Source organism: Agelaius phoeniceus, chromosome 7 (assembly GCF_051311805.1).
Source record: "Agelaius phoeniceus isolate bAgePho1 chromosome 7, bAgePho1.hap1, whole genome shotgun sequence".
NCBI classification, from domain to species: domain Eukaryota; kingdom Metazoa; phylum Chordata; class Aves; order Passeriformes; family Icteridae; genus Agelaius; species Agelaius phoeniceus.
Window position 1 is genome coordinate 34,683,814 of NC_135271.1, and position 21,525 is coordinate 34,705,338.

At 39.7% G+C, this 21,525-nt stretch overlaps 2 protein-coding genes across 8 annotated transcripts in view; one reads left to right on the forward strand and one right to left on the reverse strand.

The window, feature by feature from the left end:
- LY75 (lymphocyte antigen 75) overlaps positions 1–6,969 on the forward strand; it is a 43,938-nt gene extending 36,969 nt beyond the window's left edge. For all 4 annotated transcript variants that reach the window (XM_054636550.2, XM_054636551.2, XM_054636552.2 and 1 more), the window contains 6 exons: positions 7–227; positions 1,321–1,495; positions 2,000–2,167; positions 3,357–3,479; positions 3,931–4,098; positions 5,071–6,969. In XM_054636550.2, coding sequence (XP_054492525.2) covers positions 7–227; positions 1,321–1,495; positions 2,000–2,167; positions 3,357–3,479; positions 3,931–4,098; positions 5,071–5,249 — 1,034 coding nt within the window. In that variant the 3' untranslated portion in view covers positions 5,250–6,969. The remainder of the gene's footprint in view (positions 1–6; positions 228–1,320; positions 1,496–1,999; positions 2,168–3,356; positions 3,480–3,930; positions 4,099–5,070) is intronic.
- A 3,893-nt stretch (positions 6,970–10,862) lies between these two features.
- Positions 10,863–21,525, reverse strand: part of LOC129122676 (unconventional myosin-X-like) — a 95,412-nt gene continuing 84,749 nt past the window's right edge. For all 4 annotated transcript variants that reach the window (XM_077181520.1, XM_077181519.1, XM_077181518.1 and 1 more), the window contains 8 exons: positions 21,163–21,286; positions 19,079–19,376; positions 17,618–17,825; positions 16,773–16,909; positions 16,485–16,608; positions 14,649–15,098; positions 13,689–13,880; positions 10,863–13,147 (listed from right to left, as the gene is read on the reverse strand). In XM_077181520.1, coding sequence (XP_077037635.1) covers positions 13,034–13,147; positions 13,689–13,880; positions 14,649–15,098; positions 16,485–16,608; positions 16,773–16,909; positions 17,618–17,825; positions 19,079–19,376; positions 21,163–21,286 — 1,647 coding nt within the window. In that variant the 3' untranslated portion in view covers positions 10,863–13,033. The remainder of the gene's footprint in view (positions 13,148–13,688; positions 13,881–14,648; positions 15,099–16,484; positions 16,609–16,772; positions 16,910–17,617; positions 17,826–19,078; positions 19,377–21,162; positions 21,287–21,525) is intronic.

Genomic DNA, 21,525 nt, shown 5'->3' on the forward strand with positions numbered 1-21,525 from the left:
AAATAGGACACCAACAGCACAAACCTCCATTGCCTGACACTATTCCACATGGAAACAGAACATACAGGATCCTTCAGAAAAAATTAACGTGGTATGAGGCACTGAGATTGTGCCAACAAAATAACAGCGATTTAGCAAGTGTACACAGTGAATCAGAACAGTTATTTCTAGAAGATATTGTCAAACAGGATGGTTATCCTCTGTGGCTTGGGTTGTCAATTCATGATGTAAGTATATATTGTTGGGGACGTCAGTAACAGATCTGTAAATAATGTTTTGGACAAGATATGAAATATTGTCTGATGTTTTTTTCCAGTTCCTTAGAATCTCTTTTCCATGTAGTATATTTTCAACCCTGTGTAATGTGTTAATATTAAATTTTGGTGAATGTAGGCACACTAAGATATTTCTTCCTAATACCTGACAGTTTAAAATAATAGTGTTCTGTCATTGTTCCTTGCAGCACAAGGAAGCATGATTTGCAGTGCTATCTCTAGAGGCTTCAGACTTTATGGCCCTCTGTAGAATCAGATTTCATTAACAAATAGAGACGGGCAAGGCTGTGTGGAACCTGCTTAGTTGAGGTCAGGACTGGCTCTCCAGAGCAGTTCAGGAACAGGCTCTCAGTAAGTTAAGTGTCCATCCTCCCAGAAAACACAATAGCAGGAGGCAGCTGCAGATCTACTTCCTCCTCTGTCTGCTTTACTGTGGAGCCAAAAGCCTGTGGCTCTGACCCTGCTCCCCTCACTAATTGGCAGACCTGGCAGTGGTAGTTAGTTGGCAGGAATAGCAGGAATAGTTCTCTGCAGAGGTGTGTCATTTCTATGCATACCTGGGAATGGGTCCCTCCCAACTGACTCCTCATTGTCATGGGTTTCCAGGAGGGTATCTGAAGTAGGAGGTAGCCCTGCAAACCATCCCTGAGCTGCCCAGTTCTACTCACTGCAGCCATCTCAACAATTTAGCAGTTTGCAACTTATCCACTAGTGTTCATTGCAGGGAAGGCAGATTGCTTAAATGGAACAGCAGGGTGGAACCAAGTAAAATGTTCCCCACAGGATAAAACAGCCACATTGCAGGTTTAAACTTGCATGTGAACATGCTGTACTTTCTCAGTTCCCACAAATAATAAAAATTTCTATGTTAAGAAAATGCAAACTATGTTGTACATTTATTTACTGTGAATTTAGATGAGACCACCTGCTCTTTAATTTATCATTCTACAAGGGACAAATATTGCTACATGACTTAATTCACGATGGATGAGATTTAAAGCACAGTCATATGTGGTTTAAAATTTTTCGTTTTTTCCTTTATTAGGGAAGTAAAGCTAATTTTGAATGGTCAGATGGAAGTGACTTTGACTACTACCCCTGGGAATTAAAAAACTCAAATACTACTGAGAACTGTGTTCTTTTGGATACTAAAGGATTTTGGAACCGTACAAAATGTACTAATGTTGCTGAAGGTGCCATTTGCTACAGCCCTCCAAACAGTAAGTGTTATTTTTAAGGTTTTGTGTAGTTGTGTTTACATGTTGTGTTTAGAAGTAGAAATCAAGTTTGAAATACTGCACATGATTCCTTTTTTAAGAAGAGTTTTCTATCAGGAATGATAAAACACTTTTAATACTTCAGGGAGATAAATTCTCATCATTCCAGTGGTGAAAACTTAAATCAAATCTGGTTACTTCTTGAGCACCTGAGATAGGAATATCAAATATATGTATCTTTTCTAAATCAAAATACTTATCAAATATACACCATAAATGTCAAAAACCACAAAAAAGCAATAAAAATTGTTCCCAACCATTTGGGATTTGTCTTGTGCTCATTTTTAAATAAATTCATCCATGACTCAAGAAGAGGGAATGTAAACTAATTGAATAGTGGTTGTTGGTTGCAGTAGTAGCCCTTGTTAATACTTATCGTCGTGTTATTCCAGAGACTGGGCACAAACTGCTGCAGCAGAAATAACATCAATTTCTTTGTCTTTGCAGAAAGAAAATTAGAGCCAAAGCAAGCAAGCAGAGCCTCTGGATGCCCACAGAGCAGTAGCTCCCTGCAGTGGGAGCAGTACAGGGATCACTGTTATGCTTTTGACATGGCATTCTACAATTTTTCCGTGTATAACGTGGAAGAGGCTAAGAGAATCTGCAAGAAGCTGAGTAGGTTTAGACTCTTTATCACATTACAATTTGTTATAGAAGTCCACTATTTGAGAAGAAATAAAACCCAACAACCTAAAATCTTACACTGGTTGTACTTCAGTTTTGCCATTTTTATGCTCCTTGAGTTTAGGAAATGCAATAGCAAGCTTTATGTTTGAATACCTGAGGAAAAGTCTTAATAAAATACTGCAACATGCTACAGATCATTTGGCACGCAGGTATCAGTAGATAAAATGCAGGTAGCCAGTTGAAGAGTCAGAGGTTTAATGCTTGTGGTTTGAAGGAAGACATTTTATCTGCATGCAAAGTTAGTGCTGTTGGCAGGGCTTTCTTATTATATCCTTGCCATAGCTGCTTGCTAATAGGGAGCTTGCTAACCTATCAAATGGTTCAAAGGGTATGTATGTTATAGATATTAAAGCATGTAACGAACCTAATGTTATGTCACATTAAAGGATTTTCTGTCTTCTTTGCTGAGCTGCATGGGGAATTGTATTGCAGAGACAATGTTAATCAGTTTTATGGACAGAAGGTTTAATCACCCTAACACAGAAGTTAGTGACTGATGTAACTTTCTTTTATGGAATTATTTTATGGTGTGACATTGGACTCACTATTTAGAATCTAAAGAACCCAGTCCTGGATGCGGTTTTCTGTTGAGTCAAATTTGTTCTGGTAGTTGAAAGAGAAAGCACCTGGCTTATATTTATATATACTAGAGGATGGGTACACTCTGAGCATGCCTCTCTAGCATGCCCTTTCTTCCCTCTTATTCCTTAATTACTGTACATAAAAACCTGAAGCACAGTGGGAGGATTGATTTAGAAATTAGACTCAGCAAAATGCTGAGTTTTTGTTCAATTATATTTTTGAAAGCCTATTACTTGGGCAAGACTAGTAATCAGGCATATCTCTTGATATCTTCCATGTATGTAGTCTGCAGCTGCAGTAAGTTTACTCCCATTTTATTCTGTATGACCTGGTAGAATAACAAGCCATCTGAAGCCATCTTGTAAAACATGCTGTATTTTAGGGGATGGGAGGTTCATGTCTTTATTCAGAAGGTTATTCTAAGCTAATATTACAAGCCCTTTCCCATAGTAATTGTTCCCAAATAGATTCAGTGTACCAGCGTCATGAAAAATTGTGTAAGTTGCAATTCTGACTGATTTCCTCTGCCTCTTAGATCCTTCAGCAACACTTCTGACTATAGTGGATGCTGAGGAAAATGCATTTGTGAGCACACACATAAAGGAGCATGATCTCATCACCAAGAATGTATGGCTTGGCCTGGATCAGAGCTTTAAGGGTAAGAGGTAGCAACAATGAATGAGCATGAATGTTTCATATTGTAAATATAAATGTATAAATCCTCAAATAAGAACATTCTGTAGCATTGATAGCCTACAGTAATTTCTACTTGACATTGGAATCTGTCATTTAACAGTTTAAAGAACTTAGGACTTCACTGTAGTTAAATCTCTTCCTGTTGCAGTTAGGGTAATCAGGAGTCCCTGAAATTAATTTTTCCCACCTCTGTTATTTCTCCCTAATGTTTGATGCAACAGCATCAATTGCTAAAGGTCTAGAGAAGAGGGGTGGCTAAAAGTTGTGTTCATATTTACTGCTTTTAATATGTGGGATGGCTAGTCAGCCCTTTTCTTTTTAGCAATGCAAAGAGATCAATAGGTTGTGAATGACATTGTGTAGCATTACAGGATGTTTTGGTGATCTAGCCTAAGTAATGTTTTTTTCAACAGGACAGTCCCTGAACTGGCTGGATGGCTCATCTGTTAAATATGTCAACTGGGAGAATAAAACTGCAGAAGCCAATGAAAAATGCAGTGTTATCCTGTCCACAACTGGCATGTGGTCCAAAGTTGACTGTGCACATAGTCGAAGCAGAGTGGTTTGTAAAGCACCTTTAGGTATGAAAGTGTTGTTTTAGCAGAGACTTGATTTTGTAGAGACTGTTTTCAGGAATTTCTGGTTTATTGGATAAAGTCTGTGTTGAAATACTGGAAGTGCAATTCACAAAAGAGCCGATCAAGTACTTCTGCCTAAGCAAGAGTCTTTTGTTGTTTAGCCATAAAACTGCATTCAGTGGCAAATTGTCTAGGAATTTACTTCTGCTGGCTCTCACTATCCACTCAGTTGGTAAGGAACAGAACTGAAATGTCCAGAAAGCGTAGAGTTGTTGCCATTGCTTCTTACCACATGGTATCTGTTGTGGGTGAGTTTGTGTAGTTGGAATCAGAAAGAGTTCTGCTTGTAAGCAGGTACTGAAACATTGTGGATTCAGTCTTGGGCAGGCTTCTGGAAATGTCACCCCATAACTCCAGAAAAAAACTCAGGCCTTTACTCCCTCATCCTTGGCTTTGTACAGGAAAGCAAGCAGTTAACTGAGCATTAAGCAAGCCAGTTCCCGAGAAGCAGTGGAATCTTTCTGATTTTGTATACATTTTCACTTAAGTGGAAATGCAGGAATAGATTAAACTTTGTGCCAATAAGGAAGACCTCAACAAGATCTCTTCAGTCTGAGGGGAGTATAATTACCTTCCCTTCCAAGAGCCTAGGATCTCATTAGATTTATGAAGTATACAAACCTCTAAATGAGTGCAGCCTTTGCAAGTAGGTTTTTTGAACTCCAGAGGTCCCTTCCAACCTAAATATTCGTAAATTAACGACAGAATTAATCAAAAATTAGTTGATGCATTCCTGCATGAATCAACATCTAACTTCCCATGTGATGAAGTGAAGACTATTGATAGGAAGCAGTTTGCCTTGACTTGAGCTAACTGTGCAGTATTAATGTGTAGCTACCTAAGCATCAACCCTATGACAAAATGTTCTTGCCAGAACTCTTAAATAAAAACCATTTCTCTTTTGTTCTATTTCAGGTTCTAATCATACTGGTGTGGCTGTAGCATTTGCCCTGCTAATTATCTTGGTTTTAATAGTTGGACTGGTATTTTACCTCTACAAAAAGAAGCGTCTTCACTGGAGTGCCTTCTCTTCTGTACGCTACCAAAGAGGGATGAATGATGATGAAACTGATGATATGTTCACAGATAGCTGAAAGATGGCTATTGAAAAGCTTTCTTCTGTTCAATTTAAGCATGAACTTCACTATGTGAAGCCATAAGAAATGAGCTACTTGATGTTTTATTACTTCTTTTTTGAAAAGCAACAAGGTTATTAATGGGGGCTAAAATTAGTTTGTTTATATACAAGTGCAATTTTTATTCAATTTAATGGTAATTCTTTATATTTGGCCTCAGGCTTATAAGATGCAAGGTGTTTAGAGTTCGGTTGTATTTTTTTAATTTATAGTATTCTCTCTCTTTACTGGAATTTTTGATGGAACAAATTAATGCCAACAGTACTTCATGCAACATCACTTTAATGAATACACTTAAAATTTACTTCTCCCAATACTCTTATTTCTACTAGAATTAAATGCCTAATTTTATAGTTAATAAATCTATAACTTTATAGGTGAAATATGTCATCTGTCCAAGAAAGAAGATAAAAGATATGTCTAAGGAAAGACTGAGAATATATGGTAAACAAACTTGTGTACATAAATGCTAAAAATACTTGAGTATTTTTCATAAAACTGAAACTTGATTTTTGTATGTGATGTGTCACTGTAGACTTTCCTATGCACTCCAAAGAACACTATAAAGAGAAAAAGGGAAGACAGAGTTGTATATATTAATTACTCAATGATTTGATCAATTATTGTTTTGAAAAAGTCTTTTGATGTTTTTGAATGCACAGTACAAAGAACAGGTGCATTTACTTTTATGAAGGAGGATATGCCAAAGACCAAATCCATTCTGCATGTAGTGGTGGCATGAGGTGGTAAATAGGAATACATTGGCCTGGTGTGCTGAGAAGAGTACTACTGATTTCTCTGAAGCAGCAGAGCAAGGTCACAGTGTTCAACTGCCTTCTTTTCCTGCAGTTTACTTATGTTGATGGCACTTTTCTTTGTTCCTGTTTGCACTATTTTGATAAGGAAGTGTTTATCATTTGTGTTGAGAAGTAGAGAACTCCTTGTAGATACACTCTGAGCTTGTTAAAAGAGCAGCCTGAAGGGGCACAGTAAGGGAGCCATTGTGGTAGTTTGCTGATCATATTAAGCACTTTTGTTGTTTGTTTTGGTACTTTTGGGCACAATTGTGAACATTTGCTTTTCCTGAGGTAAAAACAAAACTTCATTGTAGAAAATGTCGTTATGAGGAAAATTACTCTCATTCTTTAACTTAGCCTGGTATGAGAAGTGCTTGAAATGCTGCAAAGTCTGGTTCCTGATGTCTTCTGGTTTTGCTTTTATGCCTAAGTGCTTTGCCAAATGACTTCTAACTTAATGGACTAAATAAATATTGGTTATTGTCTTTTTCTAACTACGGTAATAAATGGGGAAAATTATTTACACGTTCCCATGTTTTGAGATTTAATAGTTTTATAGATGTTTATACTCTGAGCATTTTTAGGTGTGAGTCTGAAATGGAAAGTGGAAATTAGTAGTAAGATCCTGATTCAACACAAAAGGATATATACTTTTTGTTAAAAATTGTATATTTTATTCTTATAAATGATGTAAATAATTTTTTCAGGCCCCATTTCTCATGTTTGTTTCATCACACCCAAGTTGTCTAATCACTGGTAATTCCTTTGTGCATAAGCACTATGGCCTTAGTGCAGGTGAATAACCTACTTCATTTGAAATACACAGGAAGATTATTTGGCAGTATTGTTATTGAAAGAATAAAGTTAAATAAACCACTGAACTGCTTACACTGGTTTTATTTCCATAGAAGCAGTTATCAGAGCTAAGGCATGGGTCATTAATCACTGGGTAAAAAAGCACAGTGCAGGGGCTGTGATCAGAATTAAAGCCAGTAACTGTGTGTTACTACAGTAAGAAAACTTTTAGAGGTAATACATCATCTTTGATGCATTTTAAAAGAATGCCTTTAATTTTCTTTTTGCAGTTGAAAACTTAGTTATACCTAGCTTTTATCAAGCTGCTTCAGGCTTACACAAAGAACATTCCCCTGTGCCTTTTTGTTCTAATCAGGATGTTCATTAGCACCTCAAGGCCCAGATTAAGGCAGTGTATAAAGGCTCCCTCCATAATGCCTCTTAAAATATAGGCAAACTTAAACTACTTCCAGCTAAGTAACACTTGCCATTAAAACATAAGATGTATTCATTTTAAGTGATGTCTGAGCTCTGAATTCCAGATGCCCAAAATCTCTGACTGCTGGTCAAAGGGCAGTGCTATTTTTAGTTTGCTGGGAGAAACATCCTATTGTGCAAGATGACTAACAAGGTCATCTGCTTCAAAAACATTAATCTTAAAATTGAAGATGATGTACAGGGAAATGGCAGCAGAGAAATGCTTTCCCAGGTCCCAGAGCAATGGAGTTGAGAAGTCCTAAAACTCCTTCATCCCAGAGCACAGAATATCTGCCAGCTGTGGTAGCTTTAGGCAAAAAGTGTACTACTTCAGTTTCTCTTCCTGAATTTTGCCCAGGCCTTGGAGACTCTGGGTCACGGAAAGGTTAATCCACAACTGCCTTTACACCAGCCAGCATTTTTATTTTAAAAGTGTTTCTGCGTCAGTAACTTAATGGACATAAAAATCAACAAGTCTTTATGCATGAGCACTCTTTGGGCTTGATGCTTTTGCTGTACTTCTCAGCATTTTTCCCTTAAACCAAATGCACCATCTGCTTGTTGCTTTGGACATATGTTACACATGTAAACATTTTTGAAAGGAGTAAGTAAATTTCATGGCCTGCTAGTGATTCTTTGGTTTTGGTGTGGCTGCAAAAAATGAAGACCAAACATTACAATTTTTGTTGCTACAAGTTGGAACTACTGTTTGGGCCCTTCATGCATCTGCTGTTGCTGTGTGTATGGAGCACAGTGGGATATATAACACCCAGGTTTCTAAAAGTTAGTCAAATTCATTATGTTGTCAAGAAGTACATAAAGTTCTTATTGACCAAATTGAACAGACACTGCACAGTTTTAAAGGAAGACCTATGAGCAATTAAAAGAACTGAGCTTAGGAAAAACAGATTCCTTACTGGAGAATAAATTCAGTTGCCACTCTAATGGACCTTTCCCATTTAGTTCTGAGTTTTATGATGGGAGTTGACAAAGTACAAGAGAGGGAATATTCTGTTAATAGCAAATTAACTTGCAAATGGTGCACAGTATAAATACCCTTATAAAATACTGTCATCTTGGGTGTATTCTTTATGGCTAAACCACAGGAATGGTATTTGCACACTGAAAATTCCTGCACACTTTATCATAATATCTGTCAGTAACTAAGATTTTTTACAGATTTGAGGGGCTAGGGGAGGATACCAGACGAGGTTTTTATTGTGATGACACAGTACTGCAACAAAGACTGGAAGTCCTTTTGGATTTCTCTTTACCAATGCAGAAGGGACTATAAGTACAAACAGTACAACAGTTCTTTGTTTTATTACTTTTCATCAAAAATAGAGTAATTTACTCCAAGGTGACTTTTAAAAGAGTGGATTCCAGCAATACAAAATAATAATTTCAAAATGTGCTTCCTGAATTATGCTGGCCTCTTATGCATTTGTGCTAGAACAAATGAGAACCGAGATCTTTTTCTGAATGCTGTGTCTTGGGACACTCATACAGATTGTAAGAGTACTGCTCCTGCTTTCTATAGAACTTCTCTTTTCAAATGCCATGTGTCATGTTCCCTTTAAGGAGACTATTCAGAGCAGATAATTGTATAAAACCATGGTGCTTACACTTTGTTTAAGCTAACAGGCCTTATATGCATATCTGAATTAAACTTACAAAGTAGTGGGTTGAGATGGTTTTCAAATATGCATGATTGAATGTCATCACCACTAGCAACTGTACTTTCATTGATACGTCTTTTTTTTCATAAACATAATCTGGGTATTTGAAGAGTGTCCTGTGTTAAATGACAGTGTGAATTATAAGTGGGTGTGGATAATGGGAAATCACATTTGTCCACGGCTTGCATTGTGAGCTGCTTTGAGGAAAGACTGGGTTTCTAAAATTCCATCTTTTGTTTTCTCCTGTGGACACCATTCTTCTTTGTAGCTCTCCTCTCTCACACCTCTTTGCAGCACTGACCATTAGGGCACTAGATGGAGCCCTGTCATGGGCTGCAGGGAAAGGGCTGCAACAGCCACTGTGCACAGCTGGAACATCCACAACCTTGGCAGGGTGGGTCTGTGCCCCTCCTCTGCAAGCAAGAAAGCTGAGAGCAGCTTTTTAGGAATCCCTGGTCAAAAAAGTAGCCAAGAGCCTGGCAAATTTACATCCTACCAATTTAGGAGTTCATATTTTACAGAGGGGGCTGGAATTCTTGTGTGAGATATGTTTAAAGGCCCAAGGGGAGCATGTTACTTTGAAGCAAATGCACAGGGTAATAATAGAATACACAGCCTACATAGGGAGAGGCTGTGTGTTTTAAAACCAGGTACAAATAAATGTTTCAAGTTTACTGCCAATAATAACTAGACACATGACTTTGTGAAACAACTTACCTGAGGCAGTGTCTTTGTGTATAAACCATTTCGTGTTTATGATGTAGGTGCTGATTATAAATTGTCTAGAAACTAGTTCATATAAAATAAACAGAGCATTCAAAATTGAATTAACTATTACAGAAATACTTGGGTGGGGACCCAGAGGGACTGAATATCAACCTGACAGGGTGATCAAACATTTAAAAAGGGAGTCAGAAAAGGCTTTTAGTTGGGCACCGCTCTGTGTTGTTATTCATGGCTAGCACTCAATAAATGCCTTTGTGTGCATTGTTGTAGTCATACTGGACCTGCAGCAGTGCATGTTTGTTGTCTTTATAGAGGTGTATTAATGAAACAAGTGCAGTCTGAAATTCAACAACTGCCCAGAAAGGAGACTGGCTAGCTGACAGCAAGCAGAGGCATTTGCAGCCTCCAATAAAGACATGGAAAATCTATGAAAGGGGATAAAGATGGAGAACAAAGAATCTGTGAACAGTTGGAAGTGATATTGTATAGATTGAACTCCAGGGTCCCAAGGCTCTCAGAGCATCTGACCAAGGGGAGCATAATGATGGAGATTATGCATCACTGCTTGGATTCCATACCTGTATATAGATTGAGGGAACTTTTGTCTGCTAGTGGGATGGTCTGTCTGTGTTGCTGACAGCTGCTACCAGTTCCAATTTCAGTGACACAAGCTCTTAAGCAAGTACCGTGGTCGGGCCATGCACTTGTGTGGGAAGTGCTAACTGGCAGCTTATTTGAGCCAGAAGTGATTTTCTGTTATTAGTGACTTTGGAGGTGCTGAAGACAAGGTATGGAGCTGATTCCACAAATTGGGCCTTGGGAGACAATTAATTCCTTGCTCAGATGTCTCAGAACCAGAACATCTCCCACTGAACAAGGGTGTGACAGCCCCAGAGAGAAAAGCAGAAGTTGCAAACAAACCTACCCCATCTTAGCAGCAAACTATTTTCTATTGCCCCCAAAACTTGCTTCTGGGAGGAAGGGCTGTTGTATCCTCATGCCAGTGACGCCTGATTTTCACTTGCACATTCCGAGTGTTAAGCTCTGAGTAAACCCCTTAACATGGGCACACAATGCCTGTAAGTGAATACAGCCTGTGCAATCCAATAATTTATTAAACTTTCATCTTGTAAAGCCAGTTACAAATTAAAAAAGACAGAGGAAGGAATTCTATAATAGAAATGAGCAAAATTACAACAAATAGTAGTGAGAGTTATGTTTCAAGTGGGTTCAAGCTGCCTGCAGCAACCCAAGAGCCAGAACACAGAGCTAGTGCAGAGTTAGGACATGGATAATCAAGCCTAGTCTGATACATTAGAGATCAAGCCAGTGTATGCAGTGTATACAAAGTGTTGCTTCTCAGGTGGCCTCTGCATTCCTGTTCTCTCCCATCTGTGACCTGGTCATCTTTTAATTCCTTGTGACAACAAGGGGGTGTCGGTGGGCTCCATCAGTGATGCTATTTAAGGCAAAACTCCAGTTGAAGGGATGATGCACAGCACGGGCCACCCTCTTTGACTGATTGTGTAGCAAGTGCATGGTGCATTTGCACATGCTGCAGTGTAGTGGAAATGAGAGAGGAGCAGGGGTTATGTACAGTATTTCTTCTTGTACTGTCACCCTCAAAACTAGTGCTCTGCAACACAGCATTAGTAATATTGGCACAATTTGATGATGAATTGGAATGGAACTTGTTGCATACTAACTCCTACTTTACTATGCAATTTCTGTTTCATAGCTAACAGGCCTTAGCTGCTGCTACTACAGAAATGGAGACAGCCAATTTTAAATGTGGAAGGCCCACATTACATACAGCTCTGCAGTTTCATGGGCCTTTGCATTCTGGGATACCAAGACTATACAAGGGTCATGGAAAATCGCTCACCACCAGGTTTCTTGTTTGTTAATGCAACTAATTTATGATGGAACGGATAGTGAATATTGTTTTAAACAATTAAATCAACTTTCTGAAGTAAAAAAAACTGAAGATGAATGTTTTTCATAGAGAAGAAAAAACTTCTGCTTCTTCAAATTGCAGGTAGCTATAAAAACCTCCAAGAAGCAGTTGTTTTGGCAAAATAGAATTGTTTTCAAGTTCTGCCGAGGACTAAGGACCTAGAGAAGACTGGATGGGGATGTGGGGATTCAGTGATGTGTGAGCAGTTCTTGTTAAAAGTTGGGATGGATGCAGGATTTGGCTTTTGCTTACTGCAGTAAAGAGGAAGTAAAAATCTTACCTGTAACAATTTATCTAGGCACCTATTTACTCAGTAGGAAACAGTTCACTTACAACTAAGTTCAGGGAGCCCCGTCACCTAAAATCCCCCCTAAAGAAAGAAGGATCTTAATACAAGCAAGCTGCTCAACATAAATCTCCAACCTCCATCTAATACCTGGAGTTTGTGAAGAGCAGCTCTTCTGGAAATGCTACTAAAACCATCTCCTCTCATGGGCTGTACAGCAGTCATCATTTTTTATGCAAGAGGCACCGCTTGCAGTGTGACCTTAGAGCCTATTTCAGTGGTGCTAGTTCCAGAGGTTTTCTCCCAGACTGGAGTATTTAATAGTTTAACTGAAAGTGCCACTTTTACAGGTGTGTACCTGTGAACTTTTATTGGAAGGTAAACAACCACCTTGGGTGTTTTTATTTGTTTCTTTGTTTAATGCTCCCTCGAGTAGGGTTTGACCTCTCTGTTGGACCACTTGACTTCAATTATACAAAGGCTTTTTCTTTTTAAGACCAGATCAGATTGTTAGTATATCCTGAAAAAAAAAAAAAAAAACAAAAAAAAACAAAACCCACAGTGATTTATATTTTAGATTTGTTTGCAAAATAAATAAATATTCTTTCAGCAGACCATGCTGTGATCACATGATCCCAGATGTCTGCATGTTCAAAATTCTTAAGGAAGCTTAAGTCTGTCTCCTGTCCTGCAGAAATGATCCTTGTAAATTTTTCTGCCAGTATGACAGGTGATAGTGAAAGCAGCAGAGAGGACACGGAGGAGGAAGATGCTTCTGACTTTGCTTCTTTAAGGTACATTGTTCATCAAACAATCAAGGGGAAAACAAGTTTTGGGCCATTAGTATTTCACAACAGTTGTAACTGTTTAATGTCTTTGGGCAGAGGTGCAAATCCTATGGTACTGTAGATGTCACTTCAGGTTTTAAATACAGTAGTCAGTTGAATTCTTAAAAAACATCTTTGCTACACTTGTGCTGGCAAGTTGCAGATACCCATGACTAAACTAGTGCCAGTTCATCCGTATCACCTAGTCCAGATGCTTGCATGACTGTCCACGCTGGTGGCTGATTTGACACTGCAGCGTTTCTTCACGATCATGTTGATGTATGCTTTCATGATCTTTATTATCTCACCCACCTGGGGAGAGAACACAGCACACAGCATAAGCACTCTGAAAACCTCAGTGCACTGACACACAGAGGACATTTTGCTGAAAGAGCTTTCCCTTCTCCAAAGTCATGACACAATCAATTTTGCATGTTAATATTAAATGTGAACATGACAGTAAGAAGAGAAAGGCTTGACAAGTTTGTACTCTGATGTAGCAACACTTTAAAATATTTTTAGTTCAAAGAAAAGGAACTCCCATTCTACTAAATCTTTTTTTTAAGTGTGTGAAACTCCCCATTCATCTACTGTAAAGGAGTGAAAAAAACCCCAAAAAACAGGCAAACTGAAGAGCATCCAGAACTGGAAACTCTTGATGCACTGGAATACCAATCAACTTCCTTCACTTTCTAACCAGCCTATTATTTTGTTCATCCCTGTATTCAAGAAGAGGTATCATGCCCTTTAGGCTTAAGCTCCCTTCATGTTTTCCCTTGGCTGTGTAGTCCACTAGTCAAGAGCTCTTCTATTCCTTGAAGCTTAACTGAAGTGGCTGTGTGCTTTCACGTACCTGGGAGGTTTCAAAGAACATTTCTCTCTCATCCACTGTAATTTTGAAGGTGTTGGGCTGTGGTGCTCCAAAGAAAACAATGTGCTCATACTGGAAAGTTTCTAGTGGTTTAGGATCCCCTCGTTTGTAGACAGACACATTCTCTGTGCTGACGCCAAGCCAGAGATCATTGGGGAACCCACCCTCCTTGCACTGCAGAAAGAGAAACACGACATTCTGCATAAATGCAGTGGAGGATCATATAACTTTCCATTCAAGAAAAAGCCCTCTGTTTCTAGCTCTTATAGGACATTTCAATTCAATACACAAACCAGGGTACTTGCAGAATCTATGCTGGAGGCACTTCTGCTGCAAAGATTCGGACGTGACACAGCTGTGAGTCAAATACTAGTTGAGAAATAAATAATTGTAATAGGGAACAGCTCTCATCAGATTTTTAAAGTGATGCAGCAAGTCAATATTCTTATTTTACAGATAATGCAATGAGTGCAAGCAACTTCCATGGTGATCCACCTTGGCAGCAGCAAAACTGACAGAAGTGAACTGTGGCCTCTGCCTGTAGCAGGCTGAGCACAGTGCTGAACACGCCCCAGTCTGCCCAGTTTCTGTTGTACTGCTGCAGACCAGGACTGCACGTTTGCTGGCAAGAACAGCAGAGCTTTGCTCTACTTTGACTTTCACTAGCCACCGCTTTCTTAAACCCCTCTCTCCTCCCCCATTCCACCACTATTCTAACAAAGTGGGAATCCATTGTCTCCCTTCATTTACCAGTATGCCCTGCCTTGCTTGCTCTGTGCTGTGTCATAACTCTTGGACATTGTGATACGGCAGGCTTTCTCTGAGATTACTAAGGCAAAATGTATCCAGTTCCCAAAATTCCCATCTGTTACACACAGCTTTATCTGTTCTCCAGACTGATACCTCTCCTCAGCTGGTTTTAGGAGTTTATTAATCACTCACCTCAACATCAAAGAGGGTTGACCCATAACCTGGCCACTCCTTTACAATGGACATGTATTTCACCATGGCCTGATGCTGAGAGAGCCCCTGCAGCTTGGTCCATTTTTGTGCTATGCTTGCCCGAGCAGCTGAAAGCTCTTCTTTTACCCACATCTCCATCATCTGCTCCTCTTCTACCTTCTGCTTCTTTACAGACCCTGTCTTGAAGCTACGCTTCAATGTCCCTTCAAGGAAGCTGGTCCGTCTCCTCTCCAGAGTGTGACTGGTACTGCTGCTGCTCTTTGTTGAGTGCAGTATTTTGGATTTCAGCCTGTTAACTGGGTAGATTCCATCAAGGGTCCAGCTTATTTTGGAATAATCTCCATGAAGGTACTGCAGCCGCAGAGCTGCCAGACGCTGCAGAGTGTCCTCTGGCCCAGGAAAGTGACCGGCTATGAGGCTTTCATGAGCCTATAAACAAAAAGTGCCCAAACCCATTAGAAAGCAAAAGCACACTTTATTCACCTCTGGGTCCTGTCACCTCTGCTGATCCCAGTAGGATACACAGAATTCAGGAGGTCGGAGCAGACATTGGAATAAATATGTCAAATATATCAAACCCAAGTGGTTGAAATGGGGGGGAACACCCCTTTCTGCAAGCCTGAACAGGACAGAGATCTTTGAGGGGCTCCTATCCTGTACAGAAAGTCCTACAATGAGATCCTTTTAGGTCTGGAACAGATGAGAGAGACCAGAATTGAAGCAATTTGGTTTTGTACTGTACCAGCTACAGCTCCTGTGTGAAGATTATATTCAACACCAGAGTAATAGATAATAAATTCAAGATTCTCAACCTCAGTTTCATTACAAAAAAGCACCTCCCACTTCTTCCTCCTTCACCTGATGTCTCCACTAATCTTCTTGCTTCCCTTTGCCTGTTTTCCTGGGAAATCTATTAATGGGGCTTTTTGCACATCCATCTAATGTCTGGGTAACACCTACTCTCCTGCTGTTACTTCTCTCTGCCAGTTAAAGCTGTGTAGACTGAAAGCCCTGTCAGGAGGGAGTTGATTCATTTCAAGAATGGAACCATCATCTGAGTGATGTACATGCCATGCATTTGACTATCAGTGAGTTTCAGTCTTCATGACTGACTGCCATTAACACAGATTCAGTAATTTTCTATGATTTTCTGAGGCAAGGTCAGTGTTCTTTGAAGTAATACAGATGGGACAAATCACACAGCTGGGTGCTCCAGTTGGTTTAGTTTTACATTCCAGCTGCAAGGCTCTTTCATACCAGTGTGACCTCTGATCTTGCCAGTATCATTGTGCCATGGAGTACAGTGACTTAAAAAAGTAAGACTACTCAGCAGATAAGTATTCTCAACTACATTCTCCTTTCCTTTGTCTGCAGTACTCTTCTAGTGCCTCTCTGTTAATCAAAAAAAATTGCCCAAAAAATGGTTCTTAGTTAGTTCTGGTAATAGACAGATAGATGTTCCAGTTTTCTTTACATTTATGTTCTGCAAGCAGCTACTTTTAATGATTCTCATAAATCAGTACCTGAATTTCTCTGCCTTCTAAAGTTAAAGACCAAGTTTAAAAAAAAAAATTATTAATGTTTCATTTTTTCTAAGTCTTTGCTAGCTTTTCTTGCCTTTGTTCTAATACTCATCTTCCCTAGAAAATTTCATGGTCTATCTGCTTAGTAGATTCCAGGCAAAAATCCAACACACTAAATTCTTTTGCAACAACCAGAATTCACACTTCTAATGAAAGGTAAACCAGTTTTCTGTATCCTCTTGCGTGCTTTTGCCATCCTGGAAACCAAATCGTTCTCCCAGAGTTTGCTTACCTGCTCAAACATGAAGGCAAATTCCACACCATCTTTGGGAACATTCTCAATATCCAAGAAGCAATAAAGCTTAAAATACAGTTGCCACTGCCCTTCCTCCTCTTCTTCTTCAGAGCCAGCAAGTCTGTAAAATATACAAGAGAATGAGAAGGGAAAAACCCAGTAAGGAGAAGTACCATGGTACTGGAATGTTCACAGTGCAAATCACAATCTGAAGGTAACCGTGGATTCTGAAACCCAGTGTTACATCCAACTAGGAATTAAAGGGTTCATGAAGCATTCTTTTACCTCTCAAACTTGGCCAAGATATCAGCCACAATCACCCGACTCTCCACAGCACGGTCAACCTGCTGGTTGTGTTCAAAGAGCGCGAACATATTCCGGCTGTCCTCCATCGCCAGGCCTCGGATCAGCTTCTCAACCACCTGCAAAACCAGTCACATCACACAGTGGGCATCACTCCCCCTTTCACAATGAAGAATCAGTACCTCTTCAGGACACCTATCATTTCATACATCTCCATCACATTTAATCTCCCTTAATTACTGTGTTTTCAGATTAAAGAATTCTAACCCTAAAAGATCATTCCCTGCAATGAAGTCATTACTTGTATTTGATCATCCCTGCTTTTCTTCTCTGAATCTTTTCAATCTTCCCTACCCTTTTGAGGAGGAGGGAATTAGAATTCTGCACAAGATATAGGCACATAATGGATTCAGATGTCACGGTGACATTCTCAGTTCCTCTAGTAACAATTCCACTTTCTGCTCTGTTTAGCACTAATGTTTTCACAGACATGACTACTGCAACCTGGAATCCTGCTTCTGACCTGCTAATGATTAAGTTACTGGTGAAATAACCCTCTCAGAAGGATTCCATTATGAACTGCAATCTCTCCTTGTCCAGAAAACTGTTTAGCAAATTTCAGACAAAGGGGAGAACACCAGAACTGTTTTGATTTTGCAACACAGTTTTCAAGTGATACTCTACAACCTGGCCTTGTAGAATAAGCTGAACTTTTCCCAAAGAAATAGCAAAAGAGTTGTCATTAAAAAAAATAAAATATTGGGTCAACAGACCCACTCTCCAGACACAGATGTGCTCACATCTGGTTAATCCTACTGATGCATTACCTCCCCAGCGCTGGTGTGGGAGTTGATGGTTATTTTGCAGGAGCCACCACCATGGCAATACACTGTCGTGGTCATTTCCTCACGGGTAAGAAGAGCCTGTATTTCCTCCTGGGAGGGCACAAACTCCCTTGTCTTTGTTCTCTTCAGGGAATCACTTATGAACTGTGCATACCTATCTATTTCTGTGTCTGGAAAGAGATCTTTTACCCTAATTGTAAAGAGAAGCAAAAAAAAAAAAAATCCCATTACACAGTGAACAACATGTTACCTTAGAAATGAGACTACTGCAAGTAAAGAGCTTGGTAGAGATGCTGATGTCAAATGCAACCACACAAAAATCACGTTTATTTCCTAAACAATACAATCTGCTTTTACTAGTAATTTGAAAGTCATTTCAGTGGCATTTCTCAGCAATATATGAAATAAGGAGTTCAAAGTTTCAGGAGTTTAGTGACAGCTGAAGACAGCAGGATTGACAATCTCAATTTACAAAACTGAGAATACAAACTGTGGAATCAAATGTAAACTTTTTTATTTTTTCCTAATGTTTTCGGTTGTTTTTTAAAGTTTGCTGGCTATGTTTGAGCCATATCTACAGTATGTTTGAGAATTAAGAAGATAGAAAGCAGATACCTGTACACTGTTCTCTTTCCTCCAAGACCGGCATGTCTAAGTATAACATTATTTTCAACTCCAGTGATAAAAGAATGAAATGGCTCCATGGAGTATCTGAATCTCTTAGACCCAGGCCATGGATATAGCTATTTGATATATTTGACACAAAACTCATCTCACTCTTTCCTAGCTTGGAAGGAATCAAATAGATTTTATTGACCTTGCTCATCATTAGGAATGGAGCAAAGTTACACAGCTGCAGATCAGGCCCAGTGCAGACTGCCTTGTAAAGCTGCATTAGATGCTGAAGATGACTTGGGAAGAAATGCAAATTATTTAGTTCATGAAAATGGGAGGTTAAAACAGATTAAAAATACTAATTGTAAGCATTATGTGCTTAGTTAAAGAAATCTTGAAAAATTATAAATTGGATTTACAGTATCTCTCCTACTTCATAGTATGCTTTTTTCCTGTGCCAGCTGCAAGGTAGGACAGATTTCCATGAGCATGAAAGTACAGACCTCACCTTACCTGCAGCTTGGTAATGTTTCTATGTACATTAGTAAGCAGCAGGTCATCAGCTGTAAATCCACTGCAACACAGTCTCATGGTATTCTGTTTGGTAACCTACATTTATTCCACAACCTTTTGACACAACAGATGGGTGGCAAGGGGAGGGAGTCCGAGTACACAGAAAAGCTGGTGGTAAGAACTGGGCAAAGGTAGGAGGCTGGAACACCACAGGAAGATGTTTGCACAGCAAGAGCGTGAGACAGGTAACTACAACAAGCAGTGGAAGATCAGGAAGAGCAAAAGGAAACAAGTGCAAACGAAAGAGACGTTCACCTTCGGAGGTGGAACTTGAGGTAGCGCAGGATCCCTCTGCTGGGCAGGAAAGTGCAGCTCATACAGGTCATCAGCTGCCAGTGGTGCAGGTTGCCAGCACTGTTGGGATGTGGCATGTGGTTGGTTTGCTTGATGAGCTGACAGTACACTTCATCACGGAGGGGCTTCAAATCATGGCAGGTCTGCAGGATGCCTTGGATAATGGGTATGGGGTCAGACACTGTCTCGATTTCCTGAAGGGAGTTAAAGATCTTCACTGCTTCATCCTGTAAGCTGCTGTAACCCTTCTCTTGTTGCACTGGGGAACAATCACGAAGATGACAAGAGGTGAGCATCTCCCTCATTTTCTACTGGCCCAGCATTACTACAGTCAACTCTACTCCTCTGTCATGGAAGAACAGCAACCTGAGCACTAGTGCATATCCTGAACTTAAATTTATACTTTAAATTCATCAATGCTTCCTCTCCCAATGTTCAAGTGTAGTTTTAATTTGTATTTGCCAACATCTGATTTGTCACCACTCCCGATCCATTTCTGGATAGACTGCACAGAAAAGCAGAGTAATATTTTTAAGGGAACTGAACATTGAAATCTAGTTCAGGCTTCAGTGTCTGCAACCAAAGTAATAGAATGTGGCCACTGAAGCCTGGCTTGTTTAATTCCAAATTCTGTGTTGTGTCCGTATTAGCTTTGACCCCTGGGCCAATACAGAACTTAGGCAAATTGCTGTACCACAAATGCATCTTATACCGATTGTTTAGATTTAAAATGCTTAGCCCAAAACCTGAGTTTTTTGAGCACCTAAATGTCTGCTTTTTGAACTGCTTGGACACGTGTGATAATATTCAGATGCAGGCTTGCATCCTCCTGTGCACATCTCGGGCTTTAGGACCTTCTGAATCTCCTGTACAGCCACTGCTTCCCCAATGGCCATGTATTAAATGTACAATACAAAGACACAGCTCTAAAAAGTAAGTTCCCCAGTGTGTTTGCTCTGTATTTTTCCTGTATTTCAGAATTTCTTTCTCTGTGCTTTTAATCTGCCATGTAATTGGATCGTGACAGACCTAATATCCTTTCACTTTCTCCATGACGTTCTTCTGATCCTAAAAATTTCATTTTGAGGCTGAAGAATCCTGCTCTCTATTTAGTCACATAATTGTAGGCAAGTTCTTCTGTACCTTTGATCATCTTTGGATAGGTTTTTACATCTCCTCTATCTTTGATGAGATGTAGAAGGCAAAACTGTCTCCTGTACTCACGATGCAGGTGTATGATACATATACAGCTGCACAAAGACTTTATTTTTCCTTTTCTAAGCTTTCAAAACCTTACATTAGCTGTTTTGTTTCTGTACTCAGAACTGTACCACTAAAGTTGACATTTTCATAAGCTATGTAAATTGATGTTCACTTTCCTAAGCACAGCTAAGATCACTACCTGTGTGGCAGATTGTTTTTCCCAAATATGTTGCTTTGATTGAAATTAATTTCTTAAAAGATTCTGTGGCTCAGTCTCTCCAAATGAGACATTCTTCTATAGTTCTTCACCAGCTTTCAGTTTTAGTATATCAAACAGTCTGTAATCATCAACAAATCACTTTGGTTTCTGGTGGCCCATTATTCTAGCTCTTTCTTGTTTCTGACACTTTTGAAAAAAGGGTTCATTTAATCTGGTTTTACAGCAGAAAACTGTAAGAACTGTAAGAAAACTTCTGTAGAAAAACTACCCCACTGCCAGCTGCAAGATGTAATCCTGTTGTAGTATTTCCAATGGAGCCACTCACAACCCAGCTGTGGCTAAAGGATGACAGGCTGCATGTCCCCTGGATGGATGATAAAACTATCTGCCCCCATTTACCCTAAGATTCAATGCTCCCATGGTAAGAGGCAGTGAAAATGAACACAGTGTGGAGAAGAAAGGAAGAGAAAGGGCCCCCTCCCTCTCTGAACACGGTGGGCCACACTGCCCCAAACTGACTTCACCTGCACAGAGAGAGCTTACAGGCCCCTTTTGTGGTGCTCAGGCTCCTCAATGACCCTCAAAATGTGAGTGGATTCTGTCACTTGGGTAAAATACTTACAGTTGACACTGACATCCCCATAGGGTAATGGGAGCAGTGGGGAATGCAAGGGGTGCTGCGTGTATCTCAAGATTGGGTTCCTCCTATACGTCTGTTCCACTACTTCAAAGTTTGTGCTGTTTTCCTGGAAAAGAAAGCAAAAAGTCATTATCCTCAAACAGACACAGTCCTTTGCAGGATGCCCTTACACATTTAGGTTCAAGCTCAAGCACCTTTTCTAAATTTCTGGAGGTGCCTAGGGGGATTAAGTGATCAAAGCATAATCTGTACCTAAAAATTACCCTGTACATTATTTCTGAAAATTAAACACAAGAACAGCCATGCTACAACATCCCACAAGTCACCAAGCACAGAATTTTGCCT